The sequence below is a fragment of the Momordica charantia genome (genome assembly GCF_013281855.1).
Source record: "Momordica charantia cultivar OHB3-1 chromosome 5 unlocalized genomic scaffold, Mcharantia_2.0 BLBB01000005.1, whole genome shotgun sequence".
Lineage (NCBI taxonomy): Eukaryota > Viridiplantae > Streptophyta > Magnoliopsida > Cucurbitales > Cucurbitaceae > Momordica > Momordica charantia.
The window spans coordinates 8,103,050-8,116,177 of NW_028275163.1; the positions used below are offsets into that span (position 1 = coordinate 8,103,050).

The following is a 13,128-nucleotide window of genomic DNA, read 5'->3' on the forward strand; positions in this document are numbered from 1 at the left end:
AATTAAACAAGTATTAAAAATATATATATATATGGCTGGCGTGTAGCGCATTGAATGCACTGCAACCTGCCACAACCATCACACAATTTTTTTTAATCTTTAATTATAATGTAAATAAATATATAAAATTAAATGGAAACAAGGATGCAGTTCGGTCCGGCTATTTCGTTTAACCAAACCGAACCGTCAAACGTCAAACTGAAAATTTTGTCGGTTTCATCGGTTTCGTTGTGCACCCCTAGCAAGGTTAGTTAATTGTTCCATAGAAGCTTCCACTTATCACTTCTAGTTTTTGCCCAATTAACTTTTGATTCAAAATATTAATTGCTAAAAATATTTTTTTTAATATTTATCAAAGATCAAAGGTAGTATCAAAATTTTTGAAAAGATTGGTGTAACGTCCTAGGCCCAGGATTCGTAAAGCAGCTAGGAGGTCACTACAATTGAGTAACCAAATAAAAGTGCACATTGTTAGTATAAGTAGTGACTATTATTTCTTTTAAGCTTCTTAACCATGCTTCTTTGGTCTCAGGATCCCTCTCATCCGGATGTGGTATCGGTTCATTTATGTACCCCTCATGTCTACTAGCTTCTGCTTGGTTTTTCCCGAACCACGTCTTATTGGGAGAGGTTCCGCTCTAATACCAAACTGACACGATCCGTCCCAAAACGCCTACTAGTCTTAGAAACTAGTCGCGTCGACCACATACCTCGACTAACTATGGAGTCCATGGTCAACTTCCTCTTTCTTTGATCTGTATCTTGGGCTATAAACTCTGAATGGATGCACTATAAAATAATAATATTTACAAAACATCCATTCTAAACATTCTTTTCTTCCAACCTGATGTAAATATAAAATTCTTTACAAATAAATTACATATACGTACAAAATGATATGCAATTCTTGAATTACTCTAGATGACAGCTCTTTTAAACTTAGAAACTGAAGTACAATGAGGGGGAAAGTAAAGATAAAGAGTGAGCTGGAAAGCTAAAGGAGTAGTAGTAAGTTAATAAGAAAATATTGTCATAAAACTTCTTTCATAAACAACTGTAGTTCAAGCTCTGAAAAACATTATAAAACTAGAGCAACATTATAAACTTCATTAAAACTCACTGAACTTTCTCGTAACAAACTTGTAATAACAATTTCTTTCTAGGTAAATCAAAAAGGCAATGCTTCCAAGTTTAGGATTTGGACCCGGATTTCAAATACTGGTCCGAATCTCATGTGACGCTCGAGTAGAAATGAGAGGCACAAACCGATACCGCATCCGAATGAGAAAGATCCTGAAACCATAGAAACATGGTTAAGAAAGTTTAAAAGAAGTAATAGTTACTACTTATACTAACAACGTGTACATTTCTACATTCTTTTCGGTAACCCAATTGTAAGAACTTCAAAGTTAAACGTGTTTGACTCGGCACAATCTTCGACTGGATGACATCCTAGTTGACTCGGTACGCGGGGCATTACAATTGGAGTATTTATACCTATCTCCGTGTGCCACAAAAGCGTAAGGGAAATTTGAATTTATGACCCCTTCAATAACTGAAACTGGATAAATGACCCCATTTTTAAAAAACCTAATTTGTGACCCCTCCACCCCTTATTTATGATCCCTTAAATATTTTATTCATGGGAAAAGACCAATTTACCCTCATTGTTAATAAATGTGCATTTATGATTTCCACCTAACCATTTCACCAAACTGTAAACCAATATTTTACATATGTTTGAACTTGTTAATATTTTAGATTATGTATAACTCACAGATCACGTTTTCAAAATCCGCTCAACTACGTACGTGTTTGATCTTTCTTTATCCCCACACTATCCAAAATCATTGTCCCCACAATTTCAGTTGAGGTATGTTACCTTTACACAAACTTTTATACTCTATAATTGTTGAACTTTTTTGAAATATTTTCCCATTAATAGGTTCAACTACTAGATTTGGCTGTTGACAAAAAAAAAAAATTAGATTGTTGCAATTACTTCAATCCCGGATCTATGCCTGGTCCGGGATTGAATGTAAACAATCCCGATGCATCACATATCGGGACTGTCTCGGATGTATCTCGGACCAGTCTTGGTCCGAGACATGTCCTGGACTAATCTCGAAGCATATTTAGTCTGGGACATGTCTTGGACCAGTCTTGCTTCGAGATTTGTCCGGGACATGTCTCGGACCAAGACTGGTCCAAGATTCATCCGAGACATTTTTTTTTATTTTCTTAATTTTTAATATTTTATTTTTGAATGATCGATTTTCCCATCTCACTTAGTTTTATCTATTTGCAGGATGCCTCGTGTTTTCATAACATTCGGTGGAGAATGGAATGATAGTGAAAAAGATTATGTCGGCGGTCGTATGAGGGGATTGACAGTGGATAGTACAATCACGTACAGAGAATTTCTAGGTCACGTGTATAGATTGAGTAACATTAACCCCCTACAGTTTGATATTATAATTAGACGAGTGTATCATTTTAAAACCAAAGTTTGTGTGATGGAAATAACTGATGACGATGACTTGCGTTTTTTTTGACTGGTGAGTATGTATCTGAATTGCCTATATATATATCTAATGTGCCAAAGCAGGTACATGGGAATGAAACGTACATGCCTTCTTTCCCATATTATTTAGGCCAAAACGTGTCCTCGATTCCTATGTCTGCAGCTTGTATTCCCCCATTCCAGAGACCCACATATCCTATACCCTCATTTCCTTCCTCATCATCAAACCCCTTTTCTTCCCGACAGCCACACCCCTCCTACAGGCATATAGGTCATGATGTAGAGGGTTTAACACCATTGGGGTCAGATGTTGTTCCATGTAATCTAGGAGATGATAGGGTGTGTGATTGGGATGTGCCGGGAGTATGGAATGATAACGAAGATGAAAGTGGTGAATCATATGACTTGTTGGCAGAGTCTGAAGAAGGACACTCTCAAGCAGAATATGGTAACGAAGAGCATGACGATGCGCTTGATGATGAGCTTGAACCTGATGTCGAACAAGTGCACACTGAGATTCGCAGGGATGAAGAAGCGGTCCGGCCACCGGGATGTAATGGTCTCACCGGAGACCCTAATGATGAGAAATTGCAACTCATAGTACAGTCTTCTGGGACAAATGATGTTAATGAGGGAGATGTATTTGATAATAAGAAGGAGTTGAGTTTGAAAATGCATTTAGTTGCAATGCAGAAGAATTTTCAGTTTAAAGTAAAGAAGTCGACGCTGGAGCTATATATACTGCGGTGCGTTCATGCTGATTGCACGTGGAGACTTCGAGCTACCAAGCTAAAGGAATGCACTTTGTTCAAGATAAAAAAATATTGTGCTGCCCATACGTGCTATGGTGGAGCTTTAAAACATGATCATAGGCAAGCCAAAAGTTGGGTGGTAGGACATCTTGTGCAAGAGAAGTTCACAGACGTCTCCCGCACGTATAGACCGAAGAACATTATACAAGATATGAGGAAGGAGTATGGTGTCAATTTAAGTTATGATAGAGCATGACGTTCTAGTGAAGAAGCACTCCGGCTTATTAGAGGTGATCCAGCATCGTCATATGGTCTACTTCCAGCTTATGGTGAAGCTTTGAAAATCATGAACCCAGGTACTATTTTTGAATTAGAACTAGAAGGTGGCAAATATTTCAAATATGTATTTATGACATTGGGTCAATCGATTCGAGGTTTTCTGGGTTGTATTAGACCAGTGTTGGTTGTTGACGGGGCCCACCTAAAGGGGAAGTTCAGAGGGGTATTGTTATCAGCTTCTGGTGTCGATGCGAATAACCAGATTTACCCGGTAGCATTTGCGATTGTTGACGGTGAGACGGTTGAATCATGGGTGTGGTTTATGACTCAAATAAAACGTGCACTCGCTGAAGTTGATAATTTGGTTTTCGTTTCTGATAGACATCAAACCATTTGCAAGGCAATCGACAAGGTATTTCCTGCTGCGTTTCATTGATTTTGTATACAGCATATCAAGGTTAACTTGATAGCAAAATTTAAAAACGATGCGAAGGCAGTTAAGGAACTATTTTTAAAGGCTGCAAAGGCGTATCGCGAGTCATATTTCAACTCGATCTGGGCCCAACTTCGTGCATACCCCGGTGTACGGGAATATTTAGACGATATTGGGAAGGAGCGTTGGGCTCGTTGTTTCCAAACTCAATTGAGGTACACACAGATGACTACAAATATCGCAGAGTCTGTAAATACCCTCTTCAGGCACGCCCGTAAGTTGCCGGTTACCGCCTTACTTGACCACATTAGAGGTAAGTTACAGAATTGGTTCTATGATCGACGGACGCTTGCAGCTTCCCGATCAACCACATTGTCCGACTACGCAGAAAACATGTATGCCGAATATTCAAATAGTGTGCGGAGACACGTTGTAGACAACATTGACCAGTTTCATTTCCAGGTACAGGATGACAACCTTGACGGGATTGTTGATTTGAACGCTATGACGTGTAATTGTCGGGAGTTTGATTACTTTAAGATTCCGTGCTCTCATGCTATTGCGGCGGCGACGATGCGAAATATAAATCCATACAGTCTGTGCGACGAGGCATATACGACGAACTCCTGGATATTGGCTTATGCAGAACCCATATTTCCAGTCGGACACGTCTCAACATGGAACAGTTCGCCAGAGTTTGTCAACATACCGGTGGAACCACCGAAGACTGTTCCAAGAGTTGGGAGGAGGAAGACAACTAGGATTCCTTCCACCGGCGAGGTACGACAAACACGTAAGTGTGGTCGCTGTGGTGCGTGGGGACAATCGCAAAACATGTAGCGAACCCCTTACCACAATGTGAATGTATGCTTCTGTTGTTCATTTACTTTTAAACATGTATGAAGTAGATTTTAAAGAAATTGGCAAGGTAACTTGTATCTCAAGAAACCAACAATGCATGCATGCATTTGCAACTCTATGTGTTCTACTACTATTATTATTATTATGGGGATTGGATTGTATTATTATTGTGTGTTTCATGTATCATGCTTCGAGAATGAAATACGAATTACAAAAGACAATATCAAAATTCCATAAATATTCAAAAAATGGGACGGCGCGCCCACATCTGTACAGCGTACTGACGCCTAAAAAATACAATATTATCTTGGGTCAAAGTGTCCAACTTTGACCCGGTAATATCGTACTCGAAGAAGCGTACACAGAAAATTCCACAATCTGTGGCGTTACTCTGTTGGGGTGTGTGAACCCGACGCACCCTCCATGGCACCACCGGCAGGTCCGGTCGTGATGCAAATATCCCGCCATGATGTAGTACCGTAGGTAGGATCGTACAAATGGGCTTCAGCTCCTTTTCGAGTGAATCTAGTGGAGTGGCCGATTGGAGTGAATCCCATACGGTTAAGTCACCTTCCACAAGATCAATTCCGAGCATCACCCAGTGGTTTCCACCTATGTTGATCGGGGTGTACACAATGTCTGCATCAGTCCAAGCCACATTCTAGTTCGACTGCCTACCGAACACATACCGAAATATTGTATTCTCTTGGCTCCAGGGGTATTCGATTCTCGTGGACAGGACCCCTGGTTTCATGGCCGCATACGGACCGTCTGTTCGGTTCAGCAGAGTCTGTACAAGAAGTACAAAATGATATTACTTACACAGATGATTAAAATAGTATTTTTTAGTACAAAATGGTAAAAAGTCTGTACCGAAAGTAGCACGTCGCCTATCGCAAACTTTTTGCGACACAGATGTACACACTTCTCCAACTTTTTGGCCGTCAATAGGACGAGAGCATCAACTACCTATTGCATTTAAGAAATACAAGTTGATATTGGAATATTATTGACAAATGTAGTACTAGATAGTGGAATAAGAGGTACTTACCTCGTCCTTCAATTGGACAGTAGGGTCTAGTAGATCGCGATACCATTCCTTCCCTTGTAAGCCAGCTGCAGTAGACCGAGTTCGTCCATCGGTGTCTGGGTCATCCATCCATGTCTGGAACTGACCGTCTAGCTGTGGAGGAATGGGACATGCTGGGTCATATGCGTCCACGGTGATCCTACGCTGGCCGGTTGGTGTGTATATACCCTTCAGTTTCCACAAATAATGGCGCTTGCATAGGCCCCGACCAGTTGGGGCATGCTGAAGGTCAGTTTCGTCCTGGTCAAAGTACGGTTCAACCTAAACCACAATAAACACGTAAGGTCGAGTAATGACAACTGACGAAATGCATGACATTAAGTTTACCTTAACGATCGCGTCGGGTGCCCAGTCCTTATATGGACGCCTAACTCGTCGTCTCGTGGGCTGTGTATCTGGCTGAGCATCCGGCTCTTGCCTGCCAACGGTGAGATCCTAATGTACAAGAAATATTAATCACATTACAATATGTGAATCAGGGATGTATACTAGCATTACAAAAGGTGGTTACCTGAATTACGGCCACCTGAGGTACATGGTCATCTGCATGATCCACTTCCGAGCCATCAGGCGGTCTCCCGATCGTAATGTCCTGATATTAAATAACACGATGTAAGACAAGGTCATAAATAATCCGACGAGGAAAATAAGTACGAGTTACCTGATTTGGATCCTCGTCCCCATCCGTTATCATACCATCATCCTCCTCCGTTATCATAGGATCATCGTCCCTTCTCTTCGGATCCTCGTCGACACTATTCAGACCATGTCCCGACGTCGGTTCCTTTTAAGTCTCCAGGTCTTCATCCGTCCTCTGGTCCTCATCAGGCCTCTGGTCCTCGTCCATACTCTTCCGACCTCCATCTGGCTTCGGGGACTCATCAGGCCTTTGATCCGATGGACCGTCATCATCGGGCCCACCCCCACCTCCGAAATACTTGCTCGAATCAGGGAATTTACCCTGCACCCAAAACACTGGCTCATGAGCATTATTGTAATAATTAAAAACAAATTTGTATACATATTAAATTAGTACCTTCGCCAGTTTCTTTAGGTATCTCTGAATACCTTTCAGGGCGACTCTAAAGTCACCCAGTGTGTCCTCGATAGCACCGACACGGTTATCCAGCCTCTTCAACCGTCTGCTGATCCTCTTCTTGAATTTATTCTTCTTCGACCTCTTCTCTAACCCTTCACCGTCGTTTGCACTCGGTCTAGCCTCGTCTACCGCATGTGCATCTACTACTGGATCCTCTAGAGGACCCATTTCCACATCAGCAGGCGGATCAGGTATAGCTGCCCGTTCAGGTGAGGCAGTCGGGTCAGGTACAACAGCCCGATCAGGTACAACAGCCCGATCAGGTACAGTAGGCAGATCAGGTATAACACAGACTTCTGGTGGAAGAATGACACGAACCATGTGTTGTTCCTCAGCATCCATCGCCAACAAGTGTTCCTTAACCTTGGACTGCAAAAAACCTAGATTAGATCGAAATGAAAAACCAAATATGAATCATACGGCCAAAAGAGAATTACTTACCCGCGTGTTATCGAAAACCTCACTCGCCAGCACACGAAACCCGCGCGAATAAGTGCACGACCACTTGAGAAGTCGAGGAATGGCGTCATCGCTCAACCTCGTGGCTACTCGCAGGCTCAACGTCGAGATCGTCTCATACGCCCATACCTGGAATCCATGAAAGGCAAATAAATGATGCAGTTGAATAATGTAGAAAATAATACAATTGACTTAAACCTCGCTAACCTGAAATGCGTACGGAAACCCGTACAGACTATAAGTCTCAACGTGTGTGGGGTCCGTTGTTGCCTTCTGTTGGTACGCCGACAGTTTATCCTTCAGGGCGTTCTTGAGACTCCAAATCGTCCTATCAAAAATCATCGAACTCCAGTCATAGTTGCAGAACGCCTCCCACCGATCCACAACACCTAACAGGGCCGTATCTATGAACTGCTTCCTCTCCTTCCCCATCATGACAAGTTCTATGAAGTAAACTATGCCAACCTTCACAACATCCTCGTCGTCGTCAAAAACGTCCTCCAAAAAAATCTTCTCCGGCTCACTACACTTAACCCTAACACTGTCTTTAAAGTAACGTGCTCTAAGTCTTCGTCCAGGAATATGATTATCTACCCTATTCATCCTATGACTGAGCCCGGTGATTAGGTCGAACTCTCGCTTACCAAAAGACACCCTCTTCCCAAACAAGTCAAAGCTAATGACGTCCTGTCTAGGCTCTTCAACCTCTCTCAACAACAGGTGATGGATCAATGGACCGTTGAAAACAACGTCCATGTCCAAAATAGAACCGAAACATGTTTGCCTAAACATGTCTAACTGGGTTGGGGTTAGCCTGGCCTTAATCCTAGTACTGGTTTTATCAACATGGGCAAGGTTCGTCAACGTGGCCGGAAACCAGTCATTATGATCTATGATGAGTCTCAAATCCATTCTAGGTTCATAACAAAGTTGAAATAAAACATATTAGATACAGACTAAGCTAAAGTGACAAGGAATTTAAAAAAAAAAAAACTAAACAAAACAGCATTCTGTCTTTCATCCCGGACCGAACCGGACCGGGACAAGTCCGAGATGAAAGGCAGAATGGGACAGCTCAAATCTGCCTCTCATCTCGGACTCATCCCGGGCCGAACCGAACCAGGACAAGTCCGAGATGAGAGTCAGATTTGAGTTGTCTCATTTTGCCTTTCATCTTGGACTTGTCCCGGTCCGGTTCAGTCCGGGATGAAGGTCGATCCCGGACACGTCCTGGTCCTGTTCGGGTCAGAGATGAGAGGCAGATTAAATCTTGGATTCAATCTGCATCTCATCTCGAATCCGAATAGGACCGCGACGTGTCCGGGATCGACCTTCATCCCGGACCGAACCGGACCGGGACAAGTCCGAGATGAGAGTCAGTCCCGGACCTCGAAGGCTTCAATCTTGGATGCGATCAATATTCAATCCCGGACCTCGTCAAACTAAACCTAAATCTATATGGTCGCTTCAGATAGCATCGGTCATGCTAATACAACAAAGAACAACAACTTTCTTACATTGTAAAAGATATAAACTAACCTTGCAGCCTCCGAGATGAATCCGACACTTACATATGAGTGCGAAAGAATGATCTTCAGAAAAAATGGATGAGTGCAAAATGGATTCTCCGAGACGGGGATTCTCCGAGATGGGGGTTTAGGGTTTTACTTGGGATGGGATGGGAGTGCCACGAAATGTCCGAGAAGGATGGGGAGGAGGGATGGATTTTTTTAAAACAGGGGTACAATAGTAATTTCATTATGTCATATTTTGAAAGGGATCATAATTAATAGAATATGGGTCACAAATTAAGTTTTTAAAAAATGTGGTCATTTATCCCGCTTCAATTATTGGATAAGTCACAGATTCAAATTTCGTAAAGCGTAAAGCCTTCATTTCAATTTTCACTTCACCTTCCCTGAATCCATCGAGTTTCTCACAGAGCGTTCCAATCCAATAGGGCAGTTCTGGAGAATGGAGATGAAATCTACTGTAATGGGGCGTCTGCAACTCCATTTCCTCAATCGGGTCTCCGCCAAATTCAAATGAACCCACGCCTCCATTGCCAAACCATCTGTGGCCTCAGAAAGGGGCTGCGCAAGCCCTTGGGGAGCTCGAGGGTGCCCTCCCCTGAGGCTATTCATGCCGTTCAGTCCCTCAAGCTCGCAAAATCCGCCTCGAAATTGGAGCACGTAATCAGCACCAAGCTCAGTAGATTGCTGAAAGCAGACTTGTTTGATGTTCTCGCCGAATTGCAGAGACAAAACCAACTCGAGCTATCGCTTCAGGTGTTGCTAATGTTATGAAGCTATTGCAATTTTACATTCAACTCTCTTCGTGCCTGCATTTAGTTGCAGTAATTTCATAAGTTTGAGAGTGTAACTGGATAGTTGTGGATGTGGTGGTTTAGAATTTTGGATTTAGGGTTTGATTGGAACAACTTTATAGTTTACCATTGTTCGTTTCGTGCATTTTCAAGCTAACTAACAGAATTGTAAAAACCAGATGTTATTGACTCTTGTTCCAAGCAATATTTCATAAGTTTGAGTGTATAACTCTAATCATGGAATTTAGAATTTAGGGTTTATTTGTAACAACTTTATAGTGGAGCGTAGTTCGCTCATTTTTTCAAGTTATAATGGACATAGTAGTAATAGTATTTGTTCTTTAGTTTCTACTACTGTGCAACAATTTCTGCATTGATTTGGGGATAATTGCTCAATTAAAAGTTCGATGGTGCGACTGTGAATTAGTGTGTTTGCATTTTTCGCTATCATTTATTGGTAATAGCATGGTTCGTTTGCAACAATTTCATTAGTTTGGGGTAATTTCTCAAAAGTCCGATGGTACAATTGTGAATCGATGGTTTTGCATTTCTCACTATCATTTACGTACTGTAGTTTGTAGACTTAGTTTGATTAAAGAACATCTACGGATTGTTATTTTGTTGGTTTTTTTTTTCCTTTGCAAGAACTCCAAGTCTTTAACAGTCTGATCGAAAAAGTTGATCGAACTGATACATTTTGTTCTTCTCTGCAGCCTATATTATCCTGCCACTTTAAGTTTTATTTCATTTTAACTGAATTCAGGCTTTAGGTCTTCAAATTTGTGCGGAATGAAGAATGGTACAAGCCAGACTTAACCTTATACCATGGGATGATTATGATGTTGGGAAAGAACAAACTCATTGAAATGGCTGAAGAGATCTTCAACGGGTTAAAAAAGGATGGGTTAGAACCAGACACACGAGCTTTTAACGAGATGATGGGAGCATATTTGCAAGCGGGCATGGCCGAGAGAGCGGTGGAGACGTATGAATTAATGAAAGCATCAGGTTGTACGCCAGACAAACTGACTTTCAAGATTTTGATCAAGAGTCTAGACAAGTTTGGGGAAGGGTTTGCTGCAATGGTGAACAGAGAATGTGCTCAGTACTTGGATTCTCCGGAGAGGTTGCTCAAAGATGTCAAACCGAAGCTCGTGAAAGATCAAAGTCCTTGAGCATGAACTTGGAAACTTCTTCAAACAGATTTGATGTTTGAGGTAGGCACTCTGTTTCTTACTTCTTCAAATGAAATTTGATGTTTAGGAGAGACCAATACCATATGGTTACTGCCTTGAAAATCTCTGCACAATGTTGAAATTCTTGTTGAATAAGAAGAGTTGTCAAATTTTTAGGTTTCATGAGGTGCATGCTTTCAAAATGCTTTTATAATTATGATTCGTGCCGATTAGAATGAATTTTTAATGAACTCCGTTGTTTTTCTATTCGATTTTTCATTTATCAATGAAAAGTTGTTTCTTATGGATTGGAGGGGAAAACTAAAGGAATTTGTCTGTTCGGTATGGAGGAGTTTGTTAGTTCGCCGGGTTTTAAGTAGTTAGATAGTATATGACGAGTTGCTTCAATTTGTGAGAGTCATTAGAGAGTGATGTTTCTAGCTTGGATCCTGTTTTGGGTTGCCCAAAGGGAAGGGTTAAAAAGAAAAAAGGGTCAAAGCATGAAGATGGTCCCTATGATTTTTTGTTTTTGTTTTGGAATCCAGTGTGTCCGGACCAACTGGCCTACTATATTTGGTTGACAAGGTAACTCGTAGGATATTAAATCTTAGGTAGGTGGCCACCATGGTTTGAACTCATTCCCTCTGGGTCCTTTACTATTTAATTGGCTATGGTTAGATGGTCTCTATGATTTAGATGTAGTTTCATTTTAGTTCCTATGATTTGAAAGGGCTCTATAATTTAATTCTATAATTTTAAAAGTTTAATTTGATCTCTGTGGTTTTGATAAATCCTCCATGTTGAACCTATGATATATATATATATATTTTTTTTTTGTTTACATGACAATGAACTAAAGTTTTTTTATTTGGTTGATTGTATTAGTATACTATATTACGATTAAGACTTGAGTAAAAAATAGGAATAACATAGTGAGGTTTTTAGTGGGTAAAAAACCGATGGTTTATGGATAATTTGCGAGATTTGACCGAACTATAAAAATCAAATTGAAAAATTTTTACCGTCATAAATACTAAATTGAAACTAATCTTAAACTACAAAACTGAAGCTTTTAAAATTTTAGGGAACAAATTAAAATTAAGCCAAACCATCAAATTTGTAATTTAACCTTAAAAAAAATTAATAACATGTTTCATTAAATATGCTTGAAAGTTTGAAATTTGATTATTTCTTTTAGGTCATCTTGAGACATGCTGCGAAGCAGGGAAGGTAGCCCCTTCCAAGTTCCAAGATTCTCTCTTTGGAGGATTGTAAATGATGTATTATATATGTATTGCTCATTGATGTTGTTAATAACATTTTATTGTGAAAAATTAACCAAAAAAGGTTTGTGAAAAGTTAATCATTCACTTCTAAGATATCTATAATTTTACCAATATTTGACCACGGAGTATTTAAAGTACTAGAAGTTGTCCCATATCGAAAAGGTACACGGAAGAAGTATGTTCGAGAGTATTTAAATGTCTATTAATACCAAAATATCTGTCAATATAATTATAAAATTTAGTTATTGATATGAAAATTGACATTGATATTTTCATCATTCATTTCAGTCAATCTAGTTTGATTTCTGTTGGTTTCGTGATCAGTTTTGTCAAATATTCAATTTTCAAAAGATCCATTTCATCCAAAAATTTTTTTTTTTAAACCTACACCCCTATGAGATTGCAATCTAAATGACTCGACGAGAGACTTCTAAAATAGTTAGATAGGTTAGAGAATATATTTTGGGTATACGCCATATATATACTTCAAAGTATAACCTATTATTTAATATATAGTAATAAAAGGTGTTGGATGAATATGATTTTATCATATGGTAGATTATATTAAAAGATATATAATGTTTGTCGGAAAAGAGAATTATTCATTGGAAAAGAAGTACTACTTATATGACTTTGGGGACATACCAAGGCGAAAGCTGATGGGTATGTGACGTCCGAGTAAAGAAGAGGGGTACATGAATGTATCGATACCACATCCTGAGAGGAATCTTGAGATCATAGAAGATTTAAAAGAATTGATAGTCATTACCTATACTAACAAGATGTACCTTCAAACATTTTAGTAAGGACTCACGGAATCTCCATTTCATGCATCATCTCTGAA

The 13,128-nt window shown here is 40.1% G+C and overlaps 3 protein-coding genes and 1 pseudogene across 4 annotated transcripts; 2 read left to right on the plus strand and 2 right to left on the minus strand.

The window, feature by feature from the left end:
- The first annotated feature begins 3,685 nt into the window (after window positions 1–3,685).
- On the plus strand, window positions 3,686–4,828 carry LOC148211230 (uncharacterized). Its single transcript, XM_088123930.1, has 2 exons — window positions 3,686–3,967; window positions 4,013–4,828. Exons 1-2 carry the CDS (start codon window positions 3,686–3,688, stop codon window positions 4,826–4,828), a joined length of 1,098 nt encoding a protein of 365 aa, XP_087980056.1.
- Window positions 4,829–5,319: 491 nt separating this feature from the next.
- On the minus strand, window positions 5,320–6,252 carry LOC148211231 (uncharacterized). The gene is made up of 4 exons (XM_088123931.1): window positions 6,244–6,252; window positions 5,901–6,200; window positions 5,723–5,818; window positions 5,320–5,639 (listed from the first exon to the last, which is right to left on the minus strand). Exons 1-4 carry the CDS (start codon window positions 6,250–6,252, stop codon window positions 5,511–5,513), a joined length of 534 nt encoding a protein of 177 aa, XP_087980057.1. The 3' UTR covers window positions 5,320–5,510.
- A 474-nt stretch (window positions 6,253–6,726) lies between these two features.
- On the minus strand, window positions 6,727–8,468 carry LOC148211232 (uncharacterized). Its single transcript, XM_088123932.1, has 4 exons — window positions 7,705–8,468; window positions 7,480–7,626; window positions 6,976–7,407; window positions 6,727–6,900 (listed from the first exon to the last, which is right to left on the minus strand). The coding sequence occupies exons 1-4, from the start codon at window positions 8,407–8,409 to the stop codon at window positions 6,727–6,729; spliced, it is 1,458 nt and encodes a 485-aa protein (XP_087980058.1). The 5' UTR covers window positions 8,410–8,468.
- Window positions 8,469–9,368: 900 nt separating this feature from the next.
- LOC148211233 (pentatricopeptide repeat-containing protein At1g62350-like) lies at window positions 9,369–11,181 on the plus strand (annotated as a pseudogene). The gene is made up of 2 exons (XR_015790902.1): window positions 9,369–9,785; window positions 10,594–11,181. The product of XR_015790902.1 is annotated as a pentatricopeptide repeat-containing protein At1g62350-like (transcript).
- Window positions 11,182–13,128: the final 1,947 nt, after the last annotated feature.